Here is a 14,514-nt window from a genome sequence, read left to right as displayed (position 1 = left end):
TGCCCTGGGGAAACCTGGAACCTGGCGCCGGTGGAGGGCCCCGTGAACGGTGACCTGTCAGCCCCGCCCTGGTGCGTAGGTATAAGAGGCGCCGACCCGGCCGCGGTCCCCACTCCCGCAGCTCTTCTCCCGCGACCGGACACCAGCCCAGCCTCCAGATGGCCTACGTCCCGGCACCGGGCTACCAGCCCACCTTCAACCCGGTGAGGCTGCGGCCCAGGCCCTGGCCGAGCGCCAACCTGACCACTGCCCCCCACCCGGCCCTCTGAGCACCCCCACCCAGGACCTTTGGGTCTGTTATGCCCAATACTGACCCCAGTGCTGGATTTGTTCCCGGCCTGACATCTGGGGGTCCATGCCCACTCCTAACTCCCACCCCCTAGCTTCCTCTCCTTGCTGTAGGGGCGTGGGGGGTACTTTTTCTCCTCAATGAGGAAGAAAGCCTGCAACAGCACCCCTCACCCGACCCTTCCACAGACGCTGCCTTACAGGCAGATCATCCCGGGCGGCCTCAGGGCCGGGATGTCCGTGTACATCCAGGGAGAGGCTGACGATCACATGAAGAGGTGAGACCTCCCCGTGCCGGGCTGGGCTGAGGGGGGACTGCAAAGGGGGGTCCTTCCCAGGGGAAGCGGGGAGGCACTCTGCGCATTGCACTGACCAGCCTGCTCTGGGGAGTCCAGGGCTTGGTGATCAGCTGAGGATGGGGGGGTCCTGGGGACTGGGAGGGGTCAGGGAGGCTCACCCTGGGAAGTGGTCCCAGAGTTGGCATGTTGGATTGAAAAAGGGGAGTCCCCTCCCAGCTTGTCACTTACTGGCTGTGTGATGGGGGAAGCGACTGCACCTCTCTGCGCTCTGGGGTTCCCGTCTTTATATCAGATCTGTCCCCAAGGGCATTCCATGCGGACAGGGCAGGCAGTGCGCAGCCCCCCCCCCCCCCCCCGGACAGGGGTGCGCCTGCCTTGTGGGAATATCTTTGGGGATGTTGGCGTGAGGGGGTGTAAACCCAGCTCTGACTTGGGTGTCCACCGGGCCGTGGGACCACGGGGGGCAGGGCCTGCAGTGGCCGGGGAGGGATGGAGGCCCGGACTGATAAATGTAGGGTTCCTAGACACAAGCCTGGCGCATGGCGAGAGCCAGGCAAACGGGGGTCCCGGCAGCATCCTGCTGAGGTTGGAGGAGGGGAGGAGGCAGCCTAACAAAGCAAGGGGGTGAACAAGGAGGCTTGAGGCCTGGAACTTAGGGGTTCGGCCCCCATCCCTCACTTGGGTCCATAGTGCCAGTCCCCTATCTGCCCCAAAATCCCGGGACAGGGGGCTGTGGGGGAGGGCCCGGCCCTGGCAAGTGGGGCCAGGGGAAGAGCCCTTCCTGCGCCCCCAGGTTCTCCGTGAACTTCACCACGGGGCAGGACCCGGAGGCGGACATCGCCTTCCACTTCAACCCCCGCTTCGACGGCTGGGACAAGGTGGTCTTCAACACCAAGCAGGGCGGCAAGTGGGGCAGCGAGGAGAAGAAGAGGAGCATGCCCTTCAAAAAGGGCGCCTCCTTCGAGATGGTGTTCATGATCTTCCAGGAGCACTACAAGGTCAGACCCAGCTCCCCTCTCCGCCCCCCAATATCTCAGCCCAGGAGACAAAGGTTCAGAGAGGTGATGTCACTTCCCTGCGGTCACACAGCCTCAAGGTGTCAGGCTAGGCCTCGAACCCCACTCGTCTGGTGCCCGGACCCCAGCTCACACCTTATTCCTTCCCACCCTCACCCCAGACTAAGTTCTCTGTTCTCTCGCATCTGCTAATCTGCGAACTGATCCTTGACTCAGACTTGGCCTCCGAGCTGCTCACTCTGAGGCCAGCTCAGCTGACCCTCCCCCAAGGCCTTTGCCCCCAAGGGAAAGATCCCTATTCCCTGCTTCCTGGCTTGACCTCCCCAAGGTCACGGCCGGGGGCTGCTCTGACCTCACCCCTGCCCTCCAGGTGGTGGTGAACGGAAGCCCCTTCTATGAGTACGGCCACCGGATCCCCCTGCAGTTGGTCACCCACCTGCACGTGGATGGGGACCTGAGCCTCTACTCCATCAACTTCCTCGGCGGCCAGCCCGCCCCAAACCAGGTGTGCACGCTCTCTGGCCTGCTTCCTCCCAGAACCCCCACATCTGCTTATTTCCTGGTCGTCTGCTCTGTCCCAGTCCCTCCGGCGGGTGAGGGGACGTCCCAGCAGGGACCGAGAGAGACCACAGTGGGATCAGCGGACACCGTTGGCCACGAGAGTCAGGGCAGGGACATACAGGGGGTTGGGAGAGTGCAGAGGAAGGCTTCCTGGAGGAGGTGTGGAGTCAGGAGGCAAAGGAAACCCACAGAGATTGCAATAAGTTCGCAAGCGGTAGCTACAATCATGAGTCACCAGAAAGACTTCCTTCAAATCACAGTGAGCTCCCGCTACACACAAAAGAAGGGCGATTCTGAGTGGCACCCACAAGCCCTGGTGGGTGAGGCTGTGGAGGGGCCCCGCCCTTTCCTTGCAGGGTGCCCAGCATGTCTGGGAAAGCTGAATAGGCACATGCCGTGACCTGGAAGCTCCAGGCCCAGGCGCACAGGGACAGGCGGCCTCAGACACAGGCCCTAGAACCACCCCCCACCCCTCTGTACTGCAGCTGAGGCCCCAGACACCCCAGCCTGAGCGCACCCTAGCATCTCGGCAGGAGAAGCGCGCTGACCACCAGCCCCACTGGAGAGTGTGGGAACCGAGGCAGGCCCAGGGCCACTGAGCGGACAGGGCAGAGGGTGGGCCCAACACCGGGGGCGGGTCCGTGCTGGACACCACACTGACGAGGAAGCTTCCAGAAGGCCGCCATCCCTAAGGGCGCCACCGGCCTGTGGGTGTTCATGTGGCCCTTTTGCTTCTTTAACGTAGTTAAGGAAGAAAAGCAGCAGCAGAGCTATTTCCACTCGCTGGCTACGCAAGGCAGGCGGGCGGGAGGGCGCTGGGGAGAGCAATGGCTGCCAGCCGGGGAAGGCGCTCCTGGCGGAAGATCCACCTGAGAAGGGGCAGATGACAGGGAAACTGACAGGCAGGGAGACAGAGGCCGAGGCGACCCGCTGAGAGGCTGAGCCAGGCGAGGGCCAGGCGGGAAGTCTGGGGTTCCCAGCTGCCGCCCCTCCCCGCCGTGGTGGTCTGGAGGGTCAGGGAATGAGGGGGGTGAGGGGGGGCACTGGGTGGATCTGGGATGCCCCGGGTTGAGGGGGAGGAGAGGCGGGGAGGGTCTTGGGACACCAGGGAGGCCGGAGGGGCGGGGTGGCAGGGTGGACGGGCCCTGTCCTGAGAGGGTGCTGCGAGGTGCCGGAGCTCCCTCCACGGTGGGTCCCTGTCCACTAATGCGCCCTTGGAGGCCCCCTTGACAGCCCCCAGGCCCTAGTCTGGGTCCCACCCATCACCTCCTCTCTCTGTGCCCACAGGGACTCGCGGTTTGTCCGCCTCATCCAGTAAGTGCCTGCTGGCAGGGGTGGATCTCCTCTGGAGATGGGGGGCAGTGACTGGGAGGTCCTGGGCAGCCCGAGGACCCCCCTCTCACGACCTCCCCCTCCCCACGTCTGCGCAGGGTCACGGGCACACCCAGATGCCAAGCAACCCCCTACCACCGAGCAATCTGCCCGTAAGCTGTGTGGCCGTCGGTGGGGCCGGGGGTGGTGAGAGTTGAGGGGGTCGATGAGATGGGACCCCCCGTTGCACAAACCCAGCACCAAGAGAAACACCTGCATGAGTGGGGTGCTGCGCCTGTGACTGAATATGACAGAATCATCTTTTCATTTCACAGACCATGGAGGGACCTCCAGTCTTCAACCCAGTAAGGCAGCCGGGGGGTGCAGGGGAGGGGCTTGAGGGGCAGCAGGAGCCCTGGGCAGGGGCCCCTAGTCATGGGACCCCCTGAGAGCGGGCTGGGGGTGGGGGTTGGGGAGGAAGGCCAGACAGGACGGGCTGACGGCCAGGGTGGGGCGCGACGGCGTCTGGGGAGGGCTCCTGGGTGGAACAGGCAGCCCGCTCTGAAAACATGGCCTATATCTGCCTTTGGGTGACCTGAGAGTTGACGGGGCCCCATATTCTCTCCACAGCCTGTGCCATACACAGGGAGACTGCAGGGGGGGCTCACAGCCCGAAGAACCATCATCATCAAGGGCTTCATACCCGCCTACGGCAAGAGGTATGCGATGGAGGTTGAGGTGGGAACCTTCGGGGCCCCCTCCCCAGACCCAGGGGTCTGGACGCTCGGCCTCTTCCCTTGGGGAACCGGAAGCTGGACCCCCACCTGACTCCCACCTTCCTCCCTGCCCCTAGCTTTGTCATCAACTTCAAGGTGGGGTGCACCGGAGACCTGGCTCTGCACTTTAACCCCCGCCTGAGTGAGGGCACCCTGACTCGGAACAGCTACCTGAGAGGCTCGTGGGGGACAGAGGAGAGAAGCAGCACCTTCAACCCGTTTCGGCCCGGACAATACTTCGACGTGAGTAGGGGTCCTCCCCCCACCCCCACCCCCGAAGCCCCTCCCCAGGCCTGGCCTCACACCACCCTCTCCCGGCAGCTGTCCATCCGCTGCGGCCTGGATCGCTTCAAGGTCTACGCCAACGGCCAGCACCTCTTTGACTTCGCCCACCGGCTGACAGCCTTCCAAACGGTGGACACCTTGGAGGTCCTGGGCGACGTCACCTTGTCCTACGTCCAGATCTGACCCCCGGAGTCCTGATGCATGGGGGGGTGGGCATCCTGCTGACGCCCTTGGAGCCCTAATAAAGTGTCTCGCTGCCTCATTCACATGTGCGTGGCCTCACCCCTCCCTCTTGCTTCCTCCGTGGAGCTTCCCGGAGACATGGGGACACAGCTGCACGGGCAGGGGCAGGTTCACGGAGACAGCAGATTCCAGAAGTTCAGAAGTAGCCACGGGGACTCAGACCCTGGTGGGCTAGGCTATCTCGGGGAGCACTCCTTAGATGGTAAGAAATTGGGGTCAGCTGACCCCAGAGGGCCACCCAGCCTTTACCACGGGGCCTGGGCATCGCCTGACCACTGGACACCACCACCCACTCATCCCAGTGCCCGCTAGGATGCCAGCGGGTGGCGACTACATATGGCCGGTGTCCTGCAGAAGCAGGGGTGTGGGGGGAAGTAAGCGAGGGAGACAGGAGAGACAGAGGGGTCAGTCCCAGGGAGTTTTTTCTCCTCCTCTCAAAGAAGCAGCGATAGTGCCCTCTGCAGGCCAAGGCTGGGCTATTTTTAAACTTGGTTCTTTCCAAAGACCCCAGGTGACTGAAAAAGTGCCCCAAGGGGAACATTTTAAAGTGGGTGGGTCAGTCCCTCCCGAGAAACCACATCCCGGGTCTGGCCCTACAGAGCCAGTGACCTTTGCCTTGGGTCAAAAACAACTGTGTTAAGAAACCATCCAGCAAACCTTTGCTTTGAACTTTGTTCTGCATCACGAGGACTGATGAGGGACTTTTTGCCAGAGGATAGAATCACCAGCTGGTGATGTCAGAACAGCTCAAGTCTGACAACGATAGTTACTTTTCTTTTTTTTTAACTATACTTCCGGGGTCATTTTTTCCTCCTGCATCTGTGCTAGTCACTGCCCCCCACCCCACCAACGCCCTAAGCTCTTCCTGCACATCTGCTCCTCCCTTTCCCCCAACCCCTCTGGATACTGATGGAGGAGAGAATAGACAATCTAGAGGAGGCACCAGGTGACTAAAACCTGACTCACACAGGAGGTGGGTGTGGAGGGGATTAAGGTGACCATTAACCCAGCCAGAGAAACCAAGATCCTTAGGGCCAGTGCCTTATCACAGGCATAAGGCCCGAGCAGGCATCAGGCGCTGTCGGGAGTGTCCGGAGCACAGACCTGAGGGTAAAAATATAGAGACTGGGGCCTCCCTGGTGGCGCAGCAGTTGAGCACTGGGCTGCGAAGCTGCCCACAGCCTCTGCAGCGCCAGTTCGATCCCCGGCTACTGGGTGAGGGTCCCACATGGTGCGCAGACCTCTCCTGCGCGCCCGCTGCTCCCCTCAGCAGTGTATTTCGCCAGTCTGCCTGTTCTGTTCCCCGCTCTGGCTCTGGTGAATTCTCTCACCCTCCCGCGCTTCTGGCTGTATAAATAAATAAATAAATCTTTATAAATAAATAAATAAATAATTTATTATTTATTTGTATAAATAAATAAATAAATCTTAAAAAAAAAAAAAAAAGGAGAGACTGGGCCCATCCTGGAATTTCCGGGCTCTTCCAGATTCTCATGGTTATCCAAAATCAGCAGCAAACAGGCCACTCCACAGAGCAGTGACCCCTCCCAAAGAGAAAAGGCCCGATCACTGCAGTCTGTGCCCTGGCTCAGGGCAGCACTTGCTGCCCACCCATGACTATGCAGGTGCTTCCTGGCACCAACTCTCTCCTCTGCAGGGCAGCAGTCTTCTGCCTGCCCGTGCCCTGTACCAGGCCAGGGCTTCTCCGCACTGACCTCCCTCAGCAGAGGCAGCTCTCCTCAAGGCCACCCGCCTGCAACCGTGCAGGCCTCTCAGCAAACCTGTCCCTTTTGGGGCAGCTCTTCCTGCCCGCTTGTGTCATGCAAGTGTCCCTCATAATCCTGTTCCTTCCCTAATAAACCTGCCCTTTAAATATAACTAACGTCTCTGCCTCATGGAGAAACTCGCCTGGGAAACTTGCCACATGCGCTGATAGGGGAACTCTGGGGATACCTTTCCCAGAGTGAGCCCGAGGACCCCGCCCTCCAAACTCCAAAAACCTCATCAGAAAGCAGTCACTGTTTCACGAAGTCCAAGGTTACTTCTTGCTGTATCTTGCCAGTCTGTGCTTTTTGGTTATTCATATTCCAGAGACAGGTGTGACCAGATGATCTCGCTCCTTCACTTTTATTCTGCATGTACTTGTATAAAATTATGCAGAAAGTAAAATTTGCCATTTTAGCTTTTTTCTTTTTAGGTTTGCAATCCCCCATAGACCATCCCTTGCTGCTCAAGCCCCACCCCGGGGCTGCCTGACTTCCCACAGCCCCCCTGTGATTAGACCGCCCGTGTCCCGTCCCACACCTATGCTCGGCTGTTGAGAGCCATGCAAGAGCACTGCACGTCGTACAGATTTGCGAGAAGAGACGCTGCTGCACGGGGGCAGCAAGCAGATCCTTGTGCCACGTGTGGCAAGAGGGGGTGGAAAGCCTGGTGGTTAGACCCTGCTGTTTCCAGTTCCCTCGTCTGCAAAAGAGGGCGCTTGGGCCTCCCCGGTGGCGCAGCAGTTGAGCGCTGGGTTGTGAAGCTGCCCGAAGCCAAAGCCTCCGCGGCACCGGTTCGATCCCCAGCTGCTCCCCGGCCACCAGAGGAGGGTCCCACATGGCGCGCAGACCTCTCCTGCCGCCCGCTGCTCCCCTCAGCAGTGTCCTTCGGTCCTTCTGCCTGCTCTGCTCCCCGCTCTGGCTCTGGTGAATCCTCTCGCCCTCCCGCGCTTCTGACTGTACCCAGTGCTTGTATAAATAAATAAATAAATAAATCTTTAAAAAAAAAAAAGAAAAGGGGGCGCTTGAAGACCCCACCCAATGCAGCTGCCCGCTCTCAGGCATTTGCCCCCTTCGCAGTCTCCTTGACTCCCGTGTCCCTGGTGTTCAGGGAGCTGGAAGGCCGGATGCCTTGGGGTGACGGTGGGGTGAATCGGCTGCTCTCCACCCACAGCCTCCATCCCCAGTGTCTGTTCCGGACCTTCCATCCAGCGGTGGGGCAGGCGTGAGGGGCGGGAGTGGGGGTGAGTGTGAAAAAGGAGGGGAGAGCTAGGTTGTTCTGCTCACTGCACCCTCCCTCTGCCCCGCCCACTGGGGTACACACGTCCCCACATTAACTTGTACCCCAGAGTCATAATCTCGAATGTGGACACAAGCCAAACACCCCCATGGGCTGGCACTGCAGCCTGTGGTCAGACAGAACGTGTAACAGGGTGGTCCCCAGGAAAGGGGGAGGTTCCCTGCCCCACCCAAGGGAGGGTGGAGCTGAGCAGGAAGAGGAGAAGCTGCAGAAGAGACTGAGGAAGGAAGGAAGGAGGATGGAGCCAGGAGACCTGGAGGAGGCGCATGGAGCCTAGAGACACGTGAAGAAGCTGCGCTTGTCTTTTGGTCGTGGACTGGGTGACACAGATGTGGGTGAGACCCGTGGGGAGGTGACCATGGCAGCTTTTATCTTGATGTTGATTTTGCTCTTTTCCTTCCGGGCTTGTCCGGTTGTTTCTGGCCCTTTGCTGTGGGTCCCCACTGGAAGATGCTTTAGACTTGGGGCAGGCTTTGGGGCCTTGCTCTGGGCCAATCCCATATGGATGGATTTTTACCCACGAGGGGACGGGTAACTTTAGGTGCTTCATTTAGAAACTAGACTCTTTGCCTTACCTGTATTGTTTCCTAGTTTTATTAAAGATCCTTCCCATTAAAGTGTCCTATGTTTTGTGTTGATGCGGCGGATGGCAGAACCCATTTAGAATAGGCAGGTTTGCGGGGCTTGGGCTGCCCCTCTCCCTGTCCTATAACAAACGTGGTGGTGCTGACGCTCGCTACAGCCTGCGTGGCCCTCACTCTTGTGCCAGGTGACAGAAGCCAGAACTACCGCGTGTCTAGAAAATGTCCACACCGCACACCCCGGGAGACGGGAGAGAGACGGGCCGGCCCTGGGACAGGAACCAGGCCCAAGACCAGCACAAATGGAGGAGGAGGAGATGGAGCCACAAAGACTCCCCAGAAAAAGATTCAAAGGAAAGAAGCCAAGAGGCCGACACCCCGGGGAGGCGAGAGCCTGGGAGGATCGCCCAGCAGCCACAGCCCACCCTCCGCAGACACCCCAGCGCCCACTTTCTCCTTTGCCACAGAGGACCCCGGCCAGGCCCAGCCCCTCCCTGAGTCAGCTCCAGCCCGGGGTTCTTCCCCCTGCTTAGCCTCAGCTCCCGGCCCCCCGCTCACCAAGCTCCCTGCCATGGCTGGGCGGGACAGGCAGCATGTGGAGGGCGAGGCTGCGCGGCCTTAAATAAAAGTGGGGCCAGGTGTGGCCGGTCCTGCTGACTCACCAGCCCTTTCCACGCCCACCACCCACGCCTGGAACAGACAGCAGCCTGGGGCCAGGCTGGCACAGCACCCGCTTTGGGGGGGCCTCAGATCGCCCCAGCTGAGGGCTCCCGGGTGCATGCCCATCCTAGGGCTAGGGCGCAAACAGTGACCAGGGCAGCAGAGGCGCTGAGCCGCCCCAGCCCTGCCAGCCAGAAAGCCCTGGTGCCCGTTTTTGTTCCTTTGCTTGTTTTACGTCTTAAAAGGACAGGCTTGTTAGGGAAGGAGAAAGAAAAAGAGGCACCTGCACAGTCACAGGTGGGTGAGACCCCATTTTTTTAGTGAAAATTGGGGCCGAGAGACCAAGCAGGCGGCCGGGCCCTCTCCCCACAGGCTGCACTTGCTGCCTAAGGCTGGGCTGAGCCTCCGTCCAAGCCCCAGCTGAGGCAGCTCCTGCCTGCGGTGGCTGCAGCTGCTCTTTTTCCTTCTCCTCCTAATAAACCTGTCCTTCAAAAATTTCCAAAAACCCAACACCCCCAAAACCCAGTCGATGTTTCTGTCATGTAACATGACGTGGCAACAACAATCATCACCCAAAAGGGAGCCCCTGGGGCAGGATTTGGGCTGAAGGTCAAGGCCTCGTCCTTGGGGCCTAGTGCAGTGCCTGGCACACAGGAGCTCAGGGAAGCCCGGCAAGAGGGAACAAAAGATTAAAGCCGCCACTCACTGAGCCCCGGCTCTCCAGGACAGGAAGTGGGGGCACCAATCACCCCGTTTCATGGGCAAGGAAGCTGAGATCTAGAAAGGGAGGGCTCCCAGGGCGCACAGCCTTGTCTCCCCGTCTCTGCAGGGTTTACGTTTCTGGGTTCCATCATGCCCTGGGCTGTCTCCCCAGCACCACTTCCCAGAACTGCTACCATCTCCCTCCTAGATTTCAGGTCTGGGGGTAGAGGGGAGAGGAATCCTAGTGACACCGGGGGCCTGACACCCCCTCATCAGGAGAGAGGGTTCTCAGACGTGAGGAGGTTGGAGATCAGACGCAGGCAAGCCTCCGAGATGGCAGCGAAGACCACCCACTAAGCTGAGCAGAGAGTGGCTGCCGCCTGGGCTGGACAGTGGCTCTTGTTTTTATGGGGGTTTTGCATAGTAGGGGGATAGTCCATTGTGTTCTGGGCAAGGGTGGGGCTCTCCTGGCATCGAGGTACCACCCATTTCCCCTTCCATGAGGTTTTCTGCCCCTGTAGGTGTGGCATTGGGTATTACGGCGACATCACAACATGTTGTGGGGTTCCTTCGGGGTCAGATGAGGTACCCCGCCCCAAGCCACTCAGATCAGTGTGGGGTGTGCAAGTGCTTACGGAGATCTGTCTGGCCCACCTTTCTTGTTGAGATCCACCCCACTGAGGCAGGGACAAAGTGGGGCTCTGCCCAGTTATAAAGGGGAGGGGTGGGGGCGGGGGTGATGGATGGTTCTGGTGGATGGACCCAGGAGGCTGGGTGGCTGAGCAGAAACCCTCCCTAGCAGCCTTGCAGCTGCCCTCTGTGTGTCTGTCTCCCCATTCCCAGACCCCAATAACAGGATAATTCCAGGCTAACTTTAACGTCAGGTTTCAGATTAAGCCAACCTAGTCTTTTTGAGACTTCTAGAGCTGACCTTTGCCTCCTGGATTTGCCCTGATCACTGGGGTGAGATGGGAACTGTGCCTTGTTTTTGGTGTCTATGAGCCCACTCACCCTAGCATTTTAAAAGCTTTTGGTATTTTGATTAACACCCCCATTTAGGGCCTCCCTGGTGGCGCAAGGGGCTAAGACGCTACCTATGAAGCTATCTGCAGCCACTGCAGCATGAGTTCAATCCCCAGCCAGGGAGTTACCCACATGGCTCAGCAGACCTCTCCTGACTCGCCCGCTGCTCCCCTCAGCAGTGTATTTGTCAGTCTGCCTGTTCTGTTCCCCGCTCTGTCTCTGGTAAATGCTCTCATCACTGACCCCGCACCTCTGGTCTGCACCCCAGTTCTTGTATACATAAATAAATAAATCTTTAAAAAAAAAAAAGAATTTGGGATCACAGTCAACTCTCTTCAGTGTTAAGGTTTTACCTGAGTAGGGTGTATCCAAGGCCTTGTTTTTTCCAATTTGGGGACAGAGTGGGTGTTGTGGAAGTATAGTATAGGATTCTCCCCAGGTCTCTGGATGAAGAATAAGTTTTCATAAGTGCCAGGAGAGCAGTTATGAAAACCTGTGGGATGCTCTAGTCTGATAGAAGCAAACTTATGCAAAATAGGTAGGTGTTTAAAATGCCAGTCCTGGGCCTCCCTGGTAGCACACGGGGTTAAGTCTCAGCACTATGAAGCTAGTGGCAGCCATTGCAGCATAAGTTCAACCCCCAGCCAGGGAGCTACCCACATAGCACAGCAGACCTCTCCTGTCTCACCCACCGCTCCCCTCAGCAGTGTATTTCAGTTGATCCGCCTGTTCTGCTCCCCACTCTGTCTCTGGTGAGTCCTCTCACCCCACCCCCCGGCCTGCACCCCTGGTCTTGTATGCATAAATAAATCTTTAAAAAAAAAAAAAGTTACTGAAACATAATTCCTGGCCACCCTCACTTCAGTTTTTCCATATGGTTACCAGAAGACACATGTGACAAGTGAAGCTTAGTTGTAGCAAACATGGCCAGTCTTTCCCATAAGCATATCAAGAATAAAATATATGCTTTTAAGATTGACTTCAGCGGCGCCTTCACGAGACTCAGATTGGGTCTCCTGATGGTTCGCCATGATCTATTAGACGTGCCTATAAGTACCTGTGTCTTAGGGTTCATTCTTCTCCTTGAAGTCCCAAAATGTACTGGGGTCTGCCGAGCTCCCAAGATTTGCTATAAAGAAAAACCGTCTTGCTGGATTTATGCAAACAAACATTGACAAGTACTACCAATACTTACTATGAATTTTATATTTTGGAGAGAAAGAAAAATGTTCTAGTTAACTCATAAAAAATGTGATTTGTGGGGCCTTCCTGGCAGTACAAGGGGTTTAGATGCAGCACTATGAAGCTATCCGCAGCCAGGAAGCTGCCCACATGGCACAGCAGACCTCTCCTGTCTCACCCGCTGCTCCCCTCAGCAATGTATTTCTGTGGATCCACCTGTTCTGCTCCCCACTCTGTCTCTGGTGAGTCCTCTCAACCCCTACACCTCTGACCTCCATACCTACCCCAGTTTCTATGCAATAAATAAATCTTAAAAAAAAAAACAAAAAACCAACTTTTGGCTTTTACATAGACTAATCTGGAGTTGTTGTTCCTTTTTTTGTTTGTTTGTTTTGCACATTTTAAAAGGACAGGTTTATTAGGATAAGGAGAAAATAAGAAGCAGCTGCCTGGTGGCAAGTGGGCAGGAGCTGCCACCCCTGTTTTACAAAGAGAAAGTTTTGTCTCACTCTAGTTTCTTACATCAAGTTTATAAAGTTCTTTTTTGACTCCGAAATGAGTAGTTATTTTATGTTAACTTTCACTCACTCTTCTAGAATGTATATCTATTTCAAATGACTGAATGACCAATTATGGACCATTTGGTACTGATGCAAGTTAGTAACATAGATGCACCTGAAGGAGCTCTTGCCCCAAGAGTCCAGAACCATCCCACGTGAGACTGGCATAGGGTTGGAGTCCATGGAGGCTTCGCAGCCTCAAGAAGGTGGGAAGGGAGGACTTTTATCTCCTGTATGTTAGAAGAATGAAAATTGGGGATGTAACCCAAATTGAGGATTATCTCCAGAAATAACCTCTCCGGCAGCGACATCTAGCTCTAGGGCGAGGCGAGCATCTAGCCACAGAGCGCCAGGCCCTGTCACCTGAGGCAGCCTCTCCTACCAGACTCCTCCCAGGCCTGCCCCACCTGTTAGGTCAGAATAAATACCCTTTTCTTTAAAAAAAAGATTTATTTATTTATGCATGCATGCATGCATACATACAAGAGCTGGGGTGTAGGCCAGAGATGCAGGGGGGTGAGGGGATTCACCACACACAGAATGGGGAGCAGAACCGGCAGATCCACTGAAGCACACTGCTGAGGGGAGTAGTGGATGACTCAGGAGAGGTCTGCTGCGCATGTGGGTAGCTCCCTGGCCAGAGATCGAACTCGTGCTGCAGTGGCTGCAGATAGACTTAACCCCTTGCACCACCAGGGAGGCCCCAGGATAAAAACCCTTGTATTGTCCTATTTACTTTAGGATTTACATCAATATAGATTCTCCACCCATATGTCATTAAACTTTCTTTTTTCCTACAAACCTGCTGTCAGTTTGGTTGCGCTACCAGGCTGAGAAGAACCCAGAGGGTAGAGGGAAATTTCCCCTGTACCCCTCAGTCTAGTGGTCATGGCAAGACCTGCTTCAGGGCTGGGCACTGCTTACTCTTGGCTGGCTGCTGAGTGATCCTGGGCCCCCTGACAATAGCAGGCAAAAATTAAACTTTTTTACTACATCAGCCATCTGGATCTCTCCCTTCAGGGACCCAGTGGAATTGGGACTGTCTTCTCAGTTCTAAAATTAAGAGTTGGGTGTCCCTGGTGGCGCAGCGGGTTGATCGCAGCATTGTGAAGCTGTCCGCAGCCTCTGAAGCACGGGTTCGATTTCTGGCCAGCCATGGAGATTCCCACATGGCGCAGCAGACCTCTCCTGTCTCGCCCGCTGCTCCCCTCAGCAGTGTCTTTGGTCCATCTGCTTGTTCTGCTCCCCGCTCTCTCTGGTGAATTCTCTCACCCTCCTGCGCCTCTGACCTGTACCCCAGTTTTTGTATAAATAAATAAATCTTTAAAAAAATAAAATTAAGATGAGCCGGAAAAGAACAGTGGAACTAGTTCTTTGAATGTGGCCATGTTTGCTTTGGTCCCTGTGGTTGAGGACTCTGGTTACTGAGCGCTTCTCCTCCCAGTGAAGGTTTTCCGTATGTTTGCAGCAGTTCATGACCACCTATTAGTTCTCTGCTTTTGGCGCGTAGGTGAAAACTGGCAGTGAGCAGTCGCTGGATCTTTCAATGTTTATGTGAAACAGGGCGAGGCGGGACCATGTGGGTCAGAGGACAGTGCCCGGGAGCCGACAGGACACTGCGGGTCTCACCTACACAGTCCCAAGACCGCTCAGGCTCAGGGGTAAACAAACAGGGGAAACAGGTGCCTCCTGGGTGGCACAGGCGGTTGAGCACCACACTGTGAAGCTGTCCGCAGCCTCTGCAGCATGGGTTCGATCCCGGCCGGCCGGCGAGAATCCCACATGGCACGGCAGACCTCTCCTGTCTCGCCTGCTGCTCCCCTCAGCAGTGTATTTCATCAGTCTGCCTGTTCTGCTCCCCGCTCTTGTGAGTTCTCTCACACTCCCGCGCATCTGGCCTGTACCCCAGCTCTTGCATAAATAAATAAATCTTTAAAAAACAAACAAGCAAACAGGGGAAACAG

General features: G+C 56.8%; 1 protein-coding gene across 1 annotated transcript; it reads left to right on the top strand.

The window, feature by feature from the left end:
• Window positions 1-158: 158 nt before the first annotated feature.
• Window positions 159-4,719, top strand: LGALS4 (galectin 4; the record flags this gene model as incomplete). The annotated part of the gene is made up of 10 exons (XM_084256902.1): window positions 159-203; window positions 478-566; window positions 1,381-1,585; window positions 1,974-2,108; window positions 3,452-3,478; window positions 3,595-3,648; window positions 3,811-3,840; window positions 4,106-4,194; window positions 4,329-4,494; window positions 4,573-4,719. The coding sequence occupies 10 exons, from the start codon at window positions 159-161 to the stop codon at window positions 4,717-4,719; spliced, it is 987 nt and encodes a 328-aa protein (XP_084113028.1).
• Between the last annotated feature and the right edge of the window lie 9,795 nt (window positions 4,720-14,514).

The sequence above is a fragment of the Talpa europaea genome, assembly GCF_964194135.1.
Source record: "Talpa europaea genome assembly, chromosome: 16".
In the NCBI taxonomy this organism is placed as follows: Eukaryota; Metazoa; Chordata; class Mammalia; order Eulipotyphla; family Talpidae; genus Talpa; species Talpa europaea.
Note: the sequence above shows the minus strand (reverse complement) of the source record. Positions and strands in the feature narration are given on the sequence as shown.